The sequence below is a fragment of the Protomyctophum parallelum genome (assembly GCF_964188405.1).
Source record: "Protomyctophum parallelum genome assembly, chromosome: 13".
Taxonomy (NCBI): Eukaryota; Metazoa; Chordata; class Actinopteri; order Myctophiformes; family Myctophidae; genus Protomyctophum; species Protomyctophum parallelum.
Window position 1 is genome coordinate 28,540,520 of NC_139708.1, and position 18,627 is coordinate 28,559,146.

General features: G+C 42.1%; 1 protein-coding gene across 6 annotated transcripts in view; it reads right to left on the reverse strand.

Moving 5' to 3' along the window:
• The window catches only part of usp7 (ubiquitin specific peptidase 7 (herpes virus-associated)), a 43,251-nt gene extending 29,417 nt beyond the window's left edge, over positions 1-13,834 (reverse strand). For 4 of the 6 annotated variants that reach the window (XM_083778847.1, XM_083778849.1, XM_083778848.1 and 1 more), the window contains exons 1-2: positions 13,317-13,549; positions 1,191-1,298 (exon numbers count right to left, since the gene is read on the reverse strand). In XM_083778847.1, the coding sequence (XP_083634973.1) occupies positions 1,191-1,298; positions 13,317-13,401 (193 nt within the window). In that variant the 5' untranslated portion in view covers positions 13,402-13,549. Of the gene's footprint in view, positions 1-1,190; positions 1,299-13,316 lie in introns of all 6 variants that reach the window. The other 2 variants (XM_083778851.1, XM_083778850.1) reach the window with 1 other exon arrangement.
• Positions 13,835-18,627: the final 4,793 nt, after the last annotated feature.

Below are 18,627 nucleotides of genomic sequence, written 5' to 3' on the forward strand. Positions count from 1 at the left end.
AAAGATTTCACGTTAATTGCACACTGCGTTCATGATTTGAGGTTTTTCAAAACGGGCCAATCCTGTAAACTTTGAAAGCCAATGTTAGCCAATCAGGATGGAATATGAAATATCGGACAGATCTGTCTTGAGCATTATGACTATAGAGATACTGTGTAACGATTTGCAGGATTTTGGGCCAAAATACGGAGGAGTAATATCAGAAAATGTGTTTTACAAAAGTCAGCCTCCTGGTGGCGCTATAACAGGCCGTTCTGGAAAATTTAGGGCAGAGGTTCATCGTTGGCATCTAGGGAGTGTGTGTGCAAAGTTTGGCATCGACCGGGTTAACGGTGCCGGAGATTAGCTGTAGACGGACGGACGGACACACACGTGTCGGACAGAGTGCAAAACATACTCTCTCCCCATGCCTTCGGCCTAGTGGAGACAACAGAGAAAACTAGAAAAAGTGCCCTTCCGGGCACAGATCTCCACCAGGTTATCCACAGATCCGTGCAGTTAGAGGTAAAAACACTTTTTGGCCAGTTATAGCGCCACCTTGAGGCTGAGTTGAAATTGTTCATGTGGCATTTCGTCCTCGGCCTAGTGGGAATGTGGGTGCACAATTTCACGGAAATCACGCGATGTGTTCATGATTTGCAGCATTTTGTTTGAAACTGAGCACTCCTGTGAACTTTGGAAGCCAATCTTAACCAATCAGGATGGAGTCTGATAAATCTGAAAGACCCGTTTCGTTGAATGGCTCTAGAGAGACTGTGTACCAATTTGCGTGATGTTTGGACAAAATCTGTAGGTGTACTGTGCAAAAACTTGTTTTGCACAAAGCGGCCTCCTGGTGGCGCTATAACAGGCCGTTCTGGAAAGTTTGGGGCAGAGGTTCATGGTTGGCATCCAGGGAGTGTGTGTGCAAAATATGGCATCGAAAAACTTGTTTTGCACAAAGCGGCCTCCTGGTAGCGCTATAACAGGCCGTTCTGGAAAGTTTGGGGCAGAGGTTCATGGTTGGCATCCAGGGAGTGTGTGTACAAAATATGGCATCGACCGGGTTAACGGTGGCCGAGATTAGCTGTTCACGGACACACGGACACACACACACGCGGACGGACGGAGTGCAAAACATACTCTCCCCACATGCCTTCGGCCTGGTGGAGACAATAACAGAGGGAGAAACTGGTTGTCGTCATGCTCACCATCTTCCATGTCCTCTTCTGCGTTAGTGTGTCCATCTCCCATGCTGGTCATGTTTCCATTGATCACTGGGTTGGCTGGGATCCTTGGGGGGTCATCTGTGTCCCCAGCTACACACACACACACACACACACGAGGAAACAATTCACTTGATGAACAAGACCTAGCTAAAAAGAGACTATATTGTATAATCACAGAAGTAGGCAACAGGAAAGGCAATAGGGGTCACCAAAATCAGTAAGATGCATCAGACAATCTGGCCACTACTGGAAATTATAAGAAATTCAACGTGCAAAGCTGAAATTTGGCCTGAAGGTGTCACTGGAGGCAGTGCAATGATGTCAAAATGGTTAAGGTTCAATGTTGTAGAAGAGCTGCCTGTGTACCCCACAGATATCTCGTCTTGGCCTTAAAATGCAATATTGGTATCAAAATCATATTAAGCCAATATTTTATTTTATAATAATGCTTTTTTGTGATGATAAAGGCTACAGTTTCTATCAATGTTTTCTGGGGAAGCTCAAAGGTCAACAAGTTGGAACATTTTAAAATAAAAATAATACATTCAAGCAGTTTTTTGGGATATGGGCCAACATATCAATAATGGTGCATCCCTACTCCCTAGTTTTGGAATAAAGAGGCATTGCTTTTTCAAATCTTATAGTCATCGAAATGTCATATCGCCCATCCCTAAAAATAGACGATCTACAAGCCCACAATATGTTGGCTGCAACATGTAGTGAGCTTGTAGAACAGCCATTGTTGGTGCATGATACAGTTGTATTAACAGGGTTGAAATGACAGTATTGACTAAAGCCTAATCGTTGAAATCCTGATTCATACTTTATTTAATTTACAAAAATATGTCCCCTTTTCAGAGTATTAGAAATATGTGGTGTTTATTATACTATGACATTTGTTAATTAGCTTAAAATGAAATCCCAGTATCTAGTAACTATCGTGAGTTCTCTTCTTTTTTTTGTAAAAAGAAATTATAACAACAACAATATCACCAGATTGTCAAACCACAACCCTAGTATAAAGCAGTAGTGCTGAATACAGCTCTCAGCACACATTTGTCCATGGTCGCACCTACTTCACCCTGCTGCTAAGTTAATCATTCCAGCGGATGACACATTCAGACACATTTCATTTACCCATTTACACAGACTCATTTACGAATGACACCCGATTCCAGTTGGGCAGACTCAAGAGGTCACACTCAACATATGTGACCTGAATTTTGTGTGTGTAAATGTTCAATAGAAGAAATCCATTGCTTGTTTATTGATATAATATAGAGTTATAGATGCCACCAAAGAAATTGAAGGTTATTGCTGACCAAACAAACAATTGCAGGTATATTTCCTGCAATCAACTACATCCGATGCCACCTCTCTGCCTCAGCAGCCGGTGCTCAGTCCCCTCTCTGAAGCTCCTTTTCCACCGGGGTTGAACCGGGTTCAGTTCTTAGTCCATCAGCTTAGCTCCAGCCAGAGCCCTAAATGGAACTTGAATTACGAATTGAGTGGGCAAAACCATACCTATATTAAATTGTTTATAGGATGAATATATGTAAATTATTATATGATAACCGTTCCACAGGAGTAGCTTTTTCATATTTAATCGCACATTGTTATAAGATTTTAAACCATTTAGGCCTGACCTCAAAATAAATATTTTCACGATTTTTCAAAAATAGCAGACCTACAAGCTTGTAGCGCGCCACTCGGTGGAGCGCTATGAGCTTGTAGATCTGCTATTTTTCAATAGCTAAATTATAACAATGTTTAAAACACCAAAAGAGGTTCCCGCCCAAAATGGGTTAAGGTGCTCCTACCGATCGGCCCTCTGCCGTTTTCACTCCAAATGACTCGATCGTTGTTCGTCAATTTACCCGAACTGGAGAAACCGATCTTTTGTACCATTTAAGCGGCATCAGATGTATAGTAGAATATCGTTTTGCAGCTTTGTGAAAGGCCTAAACATTCTCCCGTTCCTCGCCACACACAGTAACAGTCTTGACGTGGGTTTTGACATAAGAATTTTGGAAATATCCAGCAGAAAGATCAGTATTGGATCGGCCGATCGTGAGAAAAACAATCCGTTATCGTTAAAAAAAAAACCTGATCGGAGCACCTCTATTAATAGAAACTTCCAGTTGATTACTTACAAATAGGGATGCACCGATCCGGCTTTTTTGCATTCGATACCGATACATGGGGGTCCAGTATCTGCCGATTGAGTACCGATCCGATACCCCCCACAAAGAAACGTAATAACCTATTAAGCTGTATGCCTCACTGTGTGGAGTCTGGAATCATTATTTTGTGTAAGGCAACATCAAGGCTTGACTTAAACATTACTTTGCCAACTTTGTAAAACAAAATGTAACAAACAGATATAAATGCACCGAATTATTTATTAAATAACTGTGCAACAATTATACCAGGTTAATGTGTGCGCAGGCTAGCCTGGCTGCATTCCACATGTTATACTGTCAATACTACACTGCTGTGTCACAGAGGAGGTAGAGTTGTTTTCATACTGTAATTACACATAATTATCGGATCGGATAATGGATCGGCCACCGATCTGATACCCGATCTAGAATTTTAGCCTGGATCGGCGCCGATCTCCGATACGAGTATTGGATCGGTGCATCCCTACTTACAAAGACAATTTATTGTATTACAAGTTTCGGAAATTGTACATTTAAATATGCAAATTAGGCATTATTAGGAAAATATGCAAAAAATAGACATAAATTGAGTGCATCAGAAATATGTAGAAGTAAATTATGTCTTACTCATGGTAGTTTTTTGGAACATTGTAGTGGTACTGGTAAAACTGCTTACACGTTGGAATATATGTTTGGGGGGAAGATTTAGTTGAGATTATGTGACATTGTAGAGTTTGCAAATTTGGGAAATTCTTTGGTTTTCAGAACAGTTCGACATACATTAATGAAACTATAACATAAGAGATGCTCCGATCAATTGGCCACCGATCAGTGATCAGACGATATTCACCATCGGCTGATCATGAGAAAAATGATCGGGACCAAAGAACCCGATCGGAGCATTCCTACTATAGCCCTTTGAGATAAAATAAACATTTCTATTATTACATTGAAAATGGTTCAGCATCTTTGACAGGTACTGTGACTGAATAGGGATGATAAACAGTGGGAGATTGTGCGCTAGTAATCGATTGTGCATGCCATTGTTTTCTCGGATGGAATTGAAACGTAACAGCTGTTGATAGTGAGTAAGGTTGTGCGATATTTCGGTTTCGCGGTTTAATGATTTCATTAAGGTTTCATCCGTAAAAACCGGCAAACCGTTTAACCTGACATGAGCGTTGGGTGGCCGTGATTATTGTTTACGGAAGCAGTGGAGAATGGCAGCATCGCATGATCCATCCGTCCGTCTGTGTCTGACTAAATTCTTGTGCCAGTTACCGACTTGCCGTGCTCTCCCCCGCCCGCCTCCCCCTAACGTGCGTGCACCATGACAGGCAAAGCTGAAGCCAAGTGACACACAAGCGCTAAATAATAAACTGTGTGTGTGTGTGTGTGTGTGTGTGTGTGTGTGTGCTGTATGGTTTACGTCAAGTCACAAAATCACTTGTTGCTGTGGCACAGACACAGAGCTATGCTGGGGTCACAGAACAGATTCGTTGCAGCTCAGCATTGCAAAAATATTCCTATCAGCAACAGCAACTGGCCCACTCTCTGTGAGGCATGAACTAAACTCAGTTGATCATGCTGAAATAATCTGATGCGAGACACGGCTGCGTCTCCACTTCCAATCTAGAATTAATTATACGTCGCCGTACTGCGGAGCGCGTGCAGAAAATAGCCGATCTACAAGCTTACAGTGCGTCGTCGCGCATTGTTTTTGGATGCGTTCATGACTCGTTTCTGTCACATCATAAGATACTAATGTAATGGGTAAAATAATCACTGAGATCAACTCGGAGCAAACGCTGTTTGCCTGTTCCTGGGGGCTACACTAGTGCTACAGTATACACTACGGTAGGCTGAAGAGACATTACAATAGCGAAAGGGGCCATCTTGTGGCGATAGACTGTAATAGCAGTCTCTGATTAACAAAATGAAATAATGCGAACGCATGGCCACGTTAAAATTAATTAGACGGTAAAACCGAAAAACATGGTATTTTGGCAATAGTAAACCGGGGTTTTAAAATGTCCCAAACCGTCCAACCTTAATAGCGAGTACCTGGTGCCTTAGTGATGTTTAGCAAACACTTGAATGAACTCAACCGACTTTAATATAGCAGAACCTTTTGTCCAGGATTAGTACTTCTACCAATCAGGAACCAGGGAAACCTTGCTGAGACAGCATGACAAGTCTCTTTCTTCCATGTAATGTGTTGTCATTTGTGTGAGTGAGAGCATCAATTGTGTGCATTTAATACCAATATGAAAACGAAGTGAGAGAGGGACCATCAGAGATGTAAGAAAACGAAGTGAGAGAGGGACCATCAGAGATGTAAGAAAACAAAGTGAGAGGGGGACCATCAGAGATGTAAGAAAACGAAGTGAGAGAGGGACCATCAGAGATGTAAGAAAACAAAGTGAGAGAGGGACCATCAGAGATGTAAGAAAACGAAGTGAGAGAGGGACCATCAGAGATGTAAGAAAACAAAGTGAGAGAGGGACCATCAGAGATTGGAAGATTTGAGAGAAAGAAGACGTGGGAGGAGGGTACATGTGACTATGACAGTGTGCGCATGTGTGTGCACATGCGTGCCCACACAACAAACAATGCTACATCACAGTAGACAGTACACTAGGCAGCGTAATTATTGGCACAGTGCAGGATTAAGCTGCAAGTAGTCAGACAACACGTGGACAGAGATGAGGACACTTATCCCGAGAAAATAATTAGACAACTCCACAGTCCGCACACACTCAGTTTCATTAAAACATAAAACCATATATGATAGATTGAGACACGAGACAGTTTCTACAAGAAATCAAAATGAGGCCTAGGGTTAATGTCCAATTGAGCCCAAAACAGCCCAATATGTGAGTTGATATACAAATGCCTTCTCTAGTACCATAATTGTAGACCTTCTAGAAACTAGAAGAAACAAGATTAACCTTCGCTTCTCTGCAGTGTGTGCACTTGTCTGTACATAGAGACCAATGTTATTTTTCCAGCTTGGAGGATGGCTGGCTTGTTTTGATGAAAAGTAGGTTGTAGCTTACTTGTTGTCTACTACATTAAGTCTACTAAACTATGGTAGTTCAAATGAGAAAGCAGCTTTTGAGTGAGTGAGTGGACCTTGTAAATATTTGTATCTCTTATGTGGAAATAAATAAACGATTAAAGTGTGTGTGTGTGTGTGTGTGTGAGAGAGAGAAGGAGTAGGCTTATCAAAACTGTTCACATATACGTATTACGTGTGTGTGTGTGTGTGTGTGTGTGTGTGTGTGTGTGTGTGTGTGTGTGTGTGTGTGTAAACATCTGCAGGTAACATTACAGGCCAAGTCCTTGTCACCCAGGAGCCTGACCTCATTTTGCCAAGTGGATTACAATTTACAAACTGCACATGCCAGTCAACTTCCCGCCTTCTTACTCCTAGTCTGCACATTCCCAACCAGCACAGGGCCAGGGGCCCGTTCCACGAAACTTGGATTAGAGATTAAGCCGGGATTTAACAGATATCCTGGCTTAATATATCCTGGATCAGCGATTAACCGGTTTCATGAAAGCTGGTTAATCTTGTCAGATTAATTTAACCAGTTAACCTGGATATGTTGAGGCTTGATTCGGTTTCATGAAAGTGATGCTACATTAGTTACCATGGAAACTAATGCTTTGGACTTAGCCTGCTCCGGACCAGGCTAACAGCCAGGTTTAACCTAATACTGATGTCTTTACTGTTCATTAAGCAGTCAAACTGATCACAAACCAATGATGTTTTCCAGACTTATTCAATTATGGGTTTATGTTGCCTTATTTGTATCGGTCTGCATTAAAGGACTAATTTAAGCACTATATAAAATCAAATAACCAAAATATATAGGCTGCACAACATCATGACAGCTTGTGAGCTTGTAGATCAGCTGCTTTTGGTGAATGTTCCCCATGAATAGGTTTGCTGTCGTGCAAGTGCACGGTTAAGAAGAATTATTATATTATATATATTTTTAGTAAAAGTGAAAACCACTAAATATTACCATTACTGTATTGTTTTACAACATATTACCATTGTAACGTTTCACCCACTACTAGTCCTACATACTTACACCTAGAAACCCCATTCAAACCTATTTAGGTTCATCCTACGGTGGACATGTGTGCCTGAAAAGGAATCTTTGAAATGTTTCATAATTTTAGAAATGTAGTGCTTTCAAATTTGAGAATTTTACAATGGGGCTCAATGGCAGACATTGACACGTCAAAAAAGCACTTTCACCTAGAAACTTCATTCACACTTTTTATTATTCAGCTTACTGTGGAGACACACGCTGGAACTTTTTACTTTGAAATGTTTTGTAGTTTCTGAGTTATTTAACTTAAACGCCCAATGCATTCTCAATGGCAATAGCACAAACTTTGGCATGCTACATGAACCCATGACCCTCACCAGTCTGGCCCCTGTCTGGACAACATGTAAATGACAACATCTGGAAAATGTAAACTATATTTTTGGGGTAGTTAATCATTCAGTCTATCCACTATTGAGAGTATGTTCTCTTTAATTACAGCAGCAGTATTTCTTTTAGAAGCTTAAGTCCTTGTATCAGTAAGTCTTGAATAGATTAGTAAAGATACTGAGATATACAGAAGGGGGCAGTAATGCAACTATTAAGGATGCAAACTGCCTTAATACCCCATGAAGAAGAAGGATCAGTAAATCTGTGATCCACAGAATGGGTCTAGAGACAAAAAGCCAGACTGTCTATTCAGCCAGGCTTGCTGATCCCGGCTCGCCAAATCCGCCAATTCTGAGCCTCGCTTGGCTTTAGTGGAATGAATAAACCAGGTTGTAAAGACCAGGATTGAAAAAGCCTGGTTTTGGCCTAAATCCTGGATTAGTTAATCCAAGTTTCGTGAACACAGGCCCCAGGTTGTGCTGCTAAATTGTACCCATGAAGGTGAAACTAAATTCAGTCACTGAAATAAATGAAAATTGGGTGATGGGTTGTCATGGAGGTAAGCCGACTTCATTGTAAGGAGGCACTTTTTCCCCGAGAGTATGTTAGGCTTACCATACGTCCTCTTTTGGGAGGCTGTCCGGGGGGGTTTTGTAAAATCCTGCAAACGTCCGGGGTTTTAACTTTTGAGGGTAGCGTGTATTTACAATGCACGTTCATGGTTGGGGCACGTTCGGAAATAGCGCACTGAGCGTACTGTGCAATGCAAACTAATAGGCGAGTGTGCTCTGGTGCGATATTTCCGAACGCGCCCGAACAAAGCACTCTCAGAGGCGGAGTGCATGCGCAGATCTAAACAAACTAACTGGAGGCGAGCGCATGAATGCAGTCACAGTGTGTGTGTGTGTGTGTGTGTGCACTGATCGATCAGTGCACACTGCACAGAGAGAGAGAAAGAGAAAGATGCCGAAACGAAAATGCAACTTCACAGATGATTTGCGGAAAAAGTATCCGTGTTTTCGTCCTGGTCGTGACATATCTGAAGCAGAATGCACTGTGTGCAAAGCAGGAACGTATGTATCTGTGGCAAATAAAGGTGCCAGCGATCTATGAGCCCATATCGAAACTACAAAGCACAAAACAGCTCTACAGGGTGAGAGCTCGTCTGCTAAATTGACAGAGTACCTTGATAGACTGTTGTGTTGTCTTTCCGTGAGGAAAGCTTGAAATGCCCAGGAACACACCCAGGGTGTGTATGACGATCAATAATTATTCCAACGAGTGGTCTTTTCAAGAACAATGTTTAAAGACGAGGGCTGGATTCTCCTCATCATGCCGTCTCTCTGTGTGTGTGGGCCGACAGAGTGTTACACTTCTGTGACCGAAAGAGTGCTAGACTTCTTAGTAGGACGGTGTGTGACCGATAGAGTGCTAGACTTCTAAGTAGGCCGGTGTGTGACCGAGAAATACATTCTTCGCAGCTGTAAGAAATTAATTCATGCAAACCAAAATAGCGCGGTTCATTAGAGCGCATTGAACCGTGTATGCTGTACCGAACGGTTCGGTTTTAAACCGAAAACCGTTGCACCCCTACTGACCAATGAGAAGCAGATTGTATTGTCTAAAAACAATGTGTCTGGCACAAATAAAAGTTCTGTCCTGCAAGCCCATGTCATGTCAACAACACAGACAAGGCAGCTGTGCGCGAGGCGAGTCCTGCAAATTAAATTGACCCAATATTATTTTGTACAACCTAGCAAAGCATAAGATATGATGGTTTGGAGAATAGGCTGGTCTCTCTTTTTACAAGAGATAAGCCATTGCATACAGGTTCTCAAACGTTTTAATTTTATTTTCAAGGACCCCCATAACTCGAGAGTAAAACCAAATGGACCCATAAGAGTCCCATTTGATTCCATTTGTACAGTATCAGAGGTAAAGTTATAAAAGGGTCCATTTGGTTCCATTTGTACTAGTACACTCTCAGAGTTACAGACCTGTAAGGGTCCATTTGGTTCCATTTGTACACTCTCAGAGTTAGACCTATAATGGGTCCATTTGGAACCCCCTCAAGGAACCATGAGGGTCCCTGGATCACACCTTTGAGAGCCACTGCTTTAAATAAATACATAACTAATATAGAGCAATTTTGATCAAATTTAGGAGCATAACTTTTTTGTTATAGATTATTTTGACATCTGAATTCAATTCAAACAGAACCGTGCATGCACACATGCACGACGTGCACATGCACGCGCGCATGTGTTCTGTTTTTGGTAATTCAGAATATGGTATGCCTAGAGTATGTGCAGTATACAAAAACAACCCTCTACTTTTCCTACCCCATATAAAGTTTGCGGCTGTGACAGTCTGAAAGAAAACCAAAACAAACTATTCTGGAATAAGATAACTGAAACAGTCTCAAGAAAGAGTTTGCTCACTATACTTATGTTGTGCCCGTTATTCTGAATTCAAGAATGCAGCACCACAATCAATTAAAAAAGGTGTGATTTAAATATGTGAACTAAAAAAATAACTGATGCTCATTAAAAAGGGACTTAACCCCCCCCCCCCCCCCCACACACACACACACACACACACACACACACACACACATACACACACACACACACTCAAGTCGCACTAGTATAAATTAGGCTTTCGCAGTGAAGTTGTAAATACAGAAGTGCACAATATTATAAATGCTACTTCTGGAAATCACAGTTATAACAGTTCCATAACAACTATATGCCTTTGGTGTCACCAAAACACACAATTACACGCGTAAACCTGACCAAGCCTGAAAATACCAGATCTACAAGCTCAGAGTCACAATAATTCTAACTATAGATTGAATTGCATATGTGACTGAAGAACATATGGCCAATACTCTTCCCACAGTTCACAATGGCTGCTGTAAGGAATCATAGAACTATTTGGTCAACACAATGCAGTAGCAGCTGCTACAGGCATGGGATGCGATGGTCATTCCGACGGAGCATTAGTCCGACATGCGGGAACTCAACATAAGAGTGTGAGAGAATGCCTACAGTCAGTGAGTAACACTGAACTAAAACAGAAACACAGCAAACTGAAGTGCTGTTACAGTCAATCGGAAGATGGCTTTGTTATTGTGGACTAAATGAGTGAGATATGCAGAACTGTGTTTGAATAGCTGCAGGCATTTCACTTTAAATGTTTTGAGTCTATCACCATAAAGACAATGTAGTTGGTGGATTAATGCAATTGGTGAGCGGTAATTCATCACATGTGCTGGTTTAGCAAAGTGCATGGTAGATGGAGGTGATGACCACACACAGGTTTTGGTGTCCATCTGGTGCTGACATTGTTGCGAGGCCAGATTGGAGGACATCAATGGATGAATGGATACATTTAGGGGACAATGAGAGTCCAGTGGGATAAGTGGTCAAGCACAGCACTGGGAGTTGATTCTGCACAAAATGAATTAGGGGTGCATCTGCTGTTAAAATGTATTTGAAATCCAATGACCAAAATAAATAAATAATAACTGCTATGACAGCTGAGGAAAGCAAATGTGTGAAAAGGAAATACAGGCTAGACAAACAGCCTCAAATCACAAGGGCTGAATGACGCAGTGATGCTGATGGCTTCCATTAGCCTAGCCTGGCCCAAAGTTTACGTTAATAAATAAATAAATAATAAACGTGCTGTTCTGGGGGCCGCCCGGTGTATGAAACATCTGCCAAACGGTGACAGACGCGATCCCGACTCCAAACTAGACCAACAAAACAGAGATCATTAAAAATGGCGAGCCCCACGCGCTGTATCTTCATACAATGAAGCAGCAAATCCCCGCCAGCTCTAGTCGAGCCCCCATGCGGGCCTGTGCCGCAGCAACACAATCTGCCACAACAGCACCCGACGAACTAGTAAAGGAAATGTCGTTATGTGCAGTAAATCTACAGCAAACCAATCATTTAGCCAGCAGCGTGCTTCTTATTTAGAATAGCACCGCTAGTACAGCCATTGTCAATTTAGTAACATCAACACTGACAAGCAGCAAGAAGGCTAACATTAGCTTCATCTGGAGGCCGTCAATATTAGCCAGAATAGCCACCACCAATGAAGCTACATTGACGTTCCATAGTGTCGGAAATTAACAGACAGCTTGTTTTAACGTTACATGTATACTTAATGTGACGTTATACTAACATTTTGTGGGTTAAACACACCATATACATGCACATAAACACAAGTTTATTTGCAAACCAAGGCCTGATTGTCGAGCTATAAATCGATGGTTGTAAAATACAATCCACCATTTTGGAAATGCTACACACCCCCCTGGTGTTAGCATGTTAGCATAAAATACAGGGCCTTAGAGCAAGATGCCTCGTAGTTAAGGCTTCATTATTTATACTTAGTGGTTCGACATAAATGGCTCGTTTCAATTTAAGAAACACTTGTTTAAATTGAAAATACGTAATTTGTCGAGCGACACCGTCGCACGGAGAAGTGAAATTAAGCCGCTAGCTCCACAGCTAGTGAAGTTAACGTTAGGTATTAGTGGAGCGTTACATTCATCTATGCCAGTGATGCAAAGTCAGCTAAATTAAACTAAGTCAGCTATTAAAACAACCTTAAACCAGATAAAGCGCTTTCATTTATAATTAAAGTAATGCCATTAATTCAATGTTTATATTCATACTGACCGATTTCTCGTTCAACGTAAGTTTGGCACCAGGGCCTCGAATTGTCCAATGTGACGTTTTACCAGTCATTGCCAACAGGCTACCGTTTCCACATAATAAATACACATTTTACATCTGCTGATCATAAAGCTAATGTGTGATCTATTCATTGGCTATTAAGTAGTTTTTGATCATGATCAAGCCCGTTCAATTAATTTACAACATAGATAAAACAATCAGTGTACCTAAAGTAGAAGCAGGACGTTCATTACCTCGCTATGGGTCATTATTGCCTTGCACTAATTGCAGGAGGGGGCTGTTTACAAACATTTAAACACAAACTGCACGCTCTATACATTAACAAATTAATTATATGCATTTCTAAAGGTGACGGCATGGTAACCGCATCGTGTTCTGTTCATAGTAAATCAATCAATCATCAACAACAACAAAAAAAACGGGACAGTTTGACCAACAACGCAGAAATACACGGCGAATTAAGTCGACACAGGGACAGGCTACAATGCTACTTATAAACACATTCAGGTGTTTTCTACAACTGAACAAAAAAAATACAGCAAGTCTATTATAGAGTAAAGTAATTTAACTTCTATCATGTAGGTCAGCTTTCAAGTCTGTTATACCGCAATTGACGCACCATTACAGCCGGCTATCCCAGCTAGGTTCAGGCCTTCGTGTTTACTGTAAAGTTGAGCTCTGCTGTACGACACAACTTCACTCATTTCTAACGAAGGAATAAGTGGAATCATAGCCAATGTTTTGCTCCTGTCATGGTTCATTGTGGCCTTTTATGCTTACCTTCCATCTCCATGTCCTCGGGTTCACTGAGCTGCTGCTCGCCGGCTTTCTGCTGCTGTTGCTGGGTGTGATGGTGATGGTTCATGGTGGCAGATGGTGTTGTGGTATCTTTGTTCCCCTCGACCTTGTCCAGGGTGGGTTCCCTGGGCTGCTGGCGGGGGGTTTGAGGATGCGGAGGAGGGCTAGACGACAGGTCGAGCCTCGGCGGCTGGGCCTGCTCTATCACGACCTCGGCCTTTTCTGCTGTCAGCGCCGGGGATTGGGGAGGGGAGGTCGGCGGGGGGGCAGGCAGAGAAACGCGGACGTATTTGCTCGCTATTCGCCCAATCTCGGCGCTTTGACGGGTGCGAGTCTCGCTGACGGTGCGGGATGATGACTGGGGGCTCCGGTGAGGGGGAGGCCCGCTGTTGGATGAAGCTAAATCAAATCCGACTTTACCCCGGTGGAGTAATGTGGGGCAACAACGTAAACTCAGACCACAAGAAGCTGCAGCCGGACAAACAAAATACCACGCTACCTGACACTGGGCAGCCAACTAATGCTGTAGGTACAACAACAATGAAAACAAAGGCTCATCTGCTATCTACATTCAACAACTTTGCCCGCAATATCCCCAGTCCGTGTGCTCCTCCGATTGTCCCTCGTATGGGGGAGAGCGGAGAAAAAAGCGACCCATTCAAACCAGCTTCTAAACTGGAATAGCACTAATGTCGAAGTTTACCAAGACAAGAGTTGCCACGGCCCGGTGCATCAAAACAAGCCTAACACGATATACAGTAAAACACGGCGTCCCGTTGCATTTCTAACGTCTGTTTTCTATGAAAAAATGTGCCCGGTCATAGCCTGTGCGCTCCTCTCAGCAGCTCCCGTGGTTTGTGATGTTGAGTCGAAGGTAAAATCTCAAAATGGCGGTCGCGCTCCTCTCTGAAATGTCACATCCGCATGGAGATCAACCATACATCCATGATCTAAACACAGTGCAATCTGGATCCCATGGTCCGAACGGACGAGCGTCCTGTGTCTGACCAGACCATAGAGTATATACTCTAAGGACCAGACACACAGAAAACAGTAGGCTAGTTGCCTGACAACCAATTGATTGAAGTATTTATTTTAACAGTTTGCAGAATTACAGTACATTTCAAGCACAACTCAATACAAAAACTGTTAACTGTGACTGGACGACACCATAAAGCATTTCACTTGTTTACAAGAGGGTCCACCGTTTTCAATTCATCATAACAGAGACGCAGACGTACACATACATAGGCTATATATATAGCCATAGCTATATAGCCAAAAACAGGAAATCATCATAAAGGATCAAAAAAGGGGAAACAAAACATATACAGTGAGGGGGAAAAGGGGTGGGTGGGGGATTCAGATTTTACGGGGGCCAGATTCGAATTGCAGCCGTCCGTACTAGGTGCCCTTTGAGAGCGGTTTTGAAGGAGTCAATGGATTCACATGTCTCGACAGTTGGTAGGGGGTTCCTCATTTTTGTGGCATAGGAGCGAAATTAACTTAGTCCCTTGTTTGTGCCTAATCTGGGTTGCACATGGTTTGATGAACTCCCTCTGGTGTTGTGTGTGTCGACTTCAAATGACATTAAAGTATTTAGACAGGTGGTGTATCTTGGTGGTGTATCAAATCTTGTGGACCAGACCCATAGCAAGTACTCTGTCGTCAAGGCCTATTCATAGTCTGGATTTTCGGTGGTGAGGTGACCACCGCTCCGGTGGTGAGCTGACCACCGGAGCTGAAATAACGTTGAGCGGTGGTGAGTAAAAACAGAGCGAAGGACTGGAGCGGTGGCGGTGGTTTGCTCTTCACCGCGGCACGTGACGTCATGTTGTAGTTCGGTGGTCACCTAACCACCGAAAATCCAGACTATGTATGAGCCTTCAGCCTGTCAAAGTGGGCAGGGGTGAGGTGGGTTCGTGGGGTGAGGCCCAGTAGTAGCCTGACCAGTTTGTTTTGGGAAGTCTGGAGCCTTATGTTTTAAGGGCATTTGAGGTGATGCATGCACCTGCATGCATTGTCGAAGAAACCTTGTAGTCCTACGAGGGCTCCTGTTAAGGCCTATTCATAGTCTGGATTTTCGGTGGTTATGTGACCACCGAACTACAACATGACGTCACGAGCCGCGGTGAAGAGCAAACCACCGCCACCGCTCCAGCCCTTCTCTCTGTTTTTACTCACCACCGCTCAACGTTATTTCAGCTCCGGTGGTCAGCTCACCACCGGAGCGGTGGTCACCTCATCACCGAAAATCCAGACTATGAATAGGCCTTTAGGGTCTTCATTGTGTTTTTATTGACCAGTGAGGAGATCCTACTAGGAATCTTGTTCTTGGGTTAACTTTTTTGATTACGTTGGTGGCCATTTTATCACGGAAAGATCTGCCTCCAGGATGGAACCTAGGTAGGTAATTTCATATTTTCGTGTGATAATATTGTCACCCACTCTAACCAAGAAGTCATCTGCCTTGCTGAGATTAGGCTACTATTGATCCAAAAAGAATGGATTCAGTTTTTCCCTGTGTAAAGATAGTTTTTATCAGCGAGCCAGGTGCAGATTCTACAGAGTTTAGAGCTGAGGGTCTTTTCAACCTGCAGTTTGTTCCTGTCCGAGACCAGCAGTGCTGAGTCATCTGCGAACAGGAACAAGTTACATATATTAGGAACAGTAAAGCCCCTAGTATGCTTCCTTGTGGAACGCCACAACTCACTGGGAGGGGGGGGGGGGACAGTGTTCCGTTCACCTCCACTATCTGTTCTCTTCCCTCCAGGTAGGATTGATTGATTGATTGATTGATTGATTGATTGATTGATTGATTGAAATATTTATTAACAGTTTGCAGAATTACAGTAGGCTACATTTCAAGCACAAATTCAATACAAAGACTGTTAACTGTGAGTGGACGACCCAATTAAGCATTACACTTGTTTACAACAGGGTCCACCTTGTTCAATTCATCAAAACATTTAGAGACGTACAAATAGACACTTCTATATAGTTAAAGAACAGAACAGGAATTCATCATAATGGATTACATCCAGCTCACTGATGTGCTATCAAAACCAATTGCTTTTAGCTTGATTCTCCAGTTCTTGTTTAAAGGCCTCACAAGAGTAGGTTTTGAGGTCCCTAGATATGTTTTGTGACAGCCGGTCTTTAGTTTTAGTTTTTTGCTGGTACAGAAAATCATAAAATTATCGTTAACCCGCACACAATAACCCTTTTCTTGGAGATTCTGGATTTGTCCGAGGTAAGAATGAGATCAATGGTGGTTTGAGTAGTCACACACCCTTGTGGGTTTGATAATTAGCTGACTGCACTGTGCAGGTCACAAAACCTACTGAAGGAATCAGGATTTTCTCTGTACCATCCTCCTCAGTTAAGCATCCCTCAAGAATATCATAATTACAATTACAATTAACCAATTACAGTGCGAGCGATCGCTCTTGGCTATGGGATGTTGAAACGACTAGCCAGTGTTTCGACATCCATAGCCAATTGAACCATAGAGCAATAGGCTTCAGTTATATGATGGGGTCTGTACAATTATTGCATACACCCCGGGTTTTACATGAATGTAAAAGGAAATCAAATGCAGTGGGGAGTGGGGCCATGAATTTAATTAGATTATAAATTGCTTCATAATAATATCTGACTGAAAACAACTGCAATAGGCCTACTAGCTCCACTGCGGCTATAGACGCAATAGGGGGCCATTTAATTTGCATAATTTTGACCATCAACCACATGAGCCTGACTTTGTAATTATTGTTTGTTGTTTATGTTTACTATGTGACATGTTAAATATAACTTTCACAAAATCGATTCAAGTTTCATAAAATTGATACAAAATGTGTTCAATTAAAACCTATAGGCCTAGAGAACATTTTCAGTATTGTAAAATAATTCAGATAACATATAGAATATATAGAAGACATTGCTGTACAATAAATCAATTACATTTATAATAGAATAATTTTAATATTATAGGAACAAAACATGACTAGCATTACTGTAATAATGCATTGTACAAGGCTGCAAGCAATGCAATTGAAAGATTAAATATTAAAATGTATAGGCTATATCCAGTTGCAGTCAGTCATGCTTTCTCTAAACGAAATGTATTTCTGGGACAACTTATTTAAATTAATAAATATGAATTAAAAAGTGTATTTTAGGCTATTTTCTGTGAAGAGGCCCGACATTAGTTATTACCCATCCAGTCCGGACTAGGCCATTTTCTTGTCGGTTATTGAAAACCACATCTACGATTGAAAGTTGAAACCATAAGGTGGGGTTAATCAGAGGAAACACATTATACAACAAACAGTCAAACAGGCATCTATTGAGTTAATTATATTGGGTCTTCGCGCTTGTCATATTTTTTTGGTTTTGTTTGTTTCGGGGACTCATCTCTTTGTTGTAACCTTTATAACTCTATGGTTGTAACTCATAGAACGCAAAGATGAGATGTTATGTCCATTCATTTATGTCGGTCCATCTGTCAAAAACAACCGTAGCTGCAATGCTCAAACAGATTAGCTTCCAACAAGGAGAGAATATCCCCATCTACTGGCTACATCTGGTGCTGCACCGGCCTCTTGTCGCCAAGCAGATGCCTGCCGCAAGATAGAGCTGACTCATTCTCATTAATCTTATCAGTATCTTATTGTCTTACTATTTATTTTCTTATATTATTTCGTTTCGAGTTCAGCAGACCGAGGGTATTTCATCAACATGCCTACAAATTCCGTTTTTGCTTCGACTTTTCAGGAGAGAGAGATGGAACTGGAAGCCCTTAAACTTTTATTTGGAGGGAAATAAGGAAAGACTGATGTAGGCCTTTGATTTTACATGAGTGCAGAGTGCAGGCCATAGTACCATAAAGTGCAGACCTTAAACTAATGATAAATGATGCCATGATGACCAAGGCCATATATTTTCCTCAACGTGCCACTTAACAGAGCTACTACTGTCCATGTTGCCATGAGCGAGCAATATCACTCATTGGCGCCGTGCAAGATGTATAGGTTTCACCTTTTATTTCCAGCAAAATGTAGTATAATAAACGCTGACCCTCACACAAGCTTTAGTAATAAGGAATTTTCATGGAGTTCTCTTTGTGTCATTTCTCTGACTGATATCTCGTTCAGCCAATAACGTTTTTAGGTGAAATACCTGACCCGCCCTGCAGTGCAATTGTAGTCAATCGGCGCAGGAGAAATTACTAAGGGGCGGGCTAAAGAGCACACCACGCTACGTTGACTTGTATATATTCCGACGTCGGCAA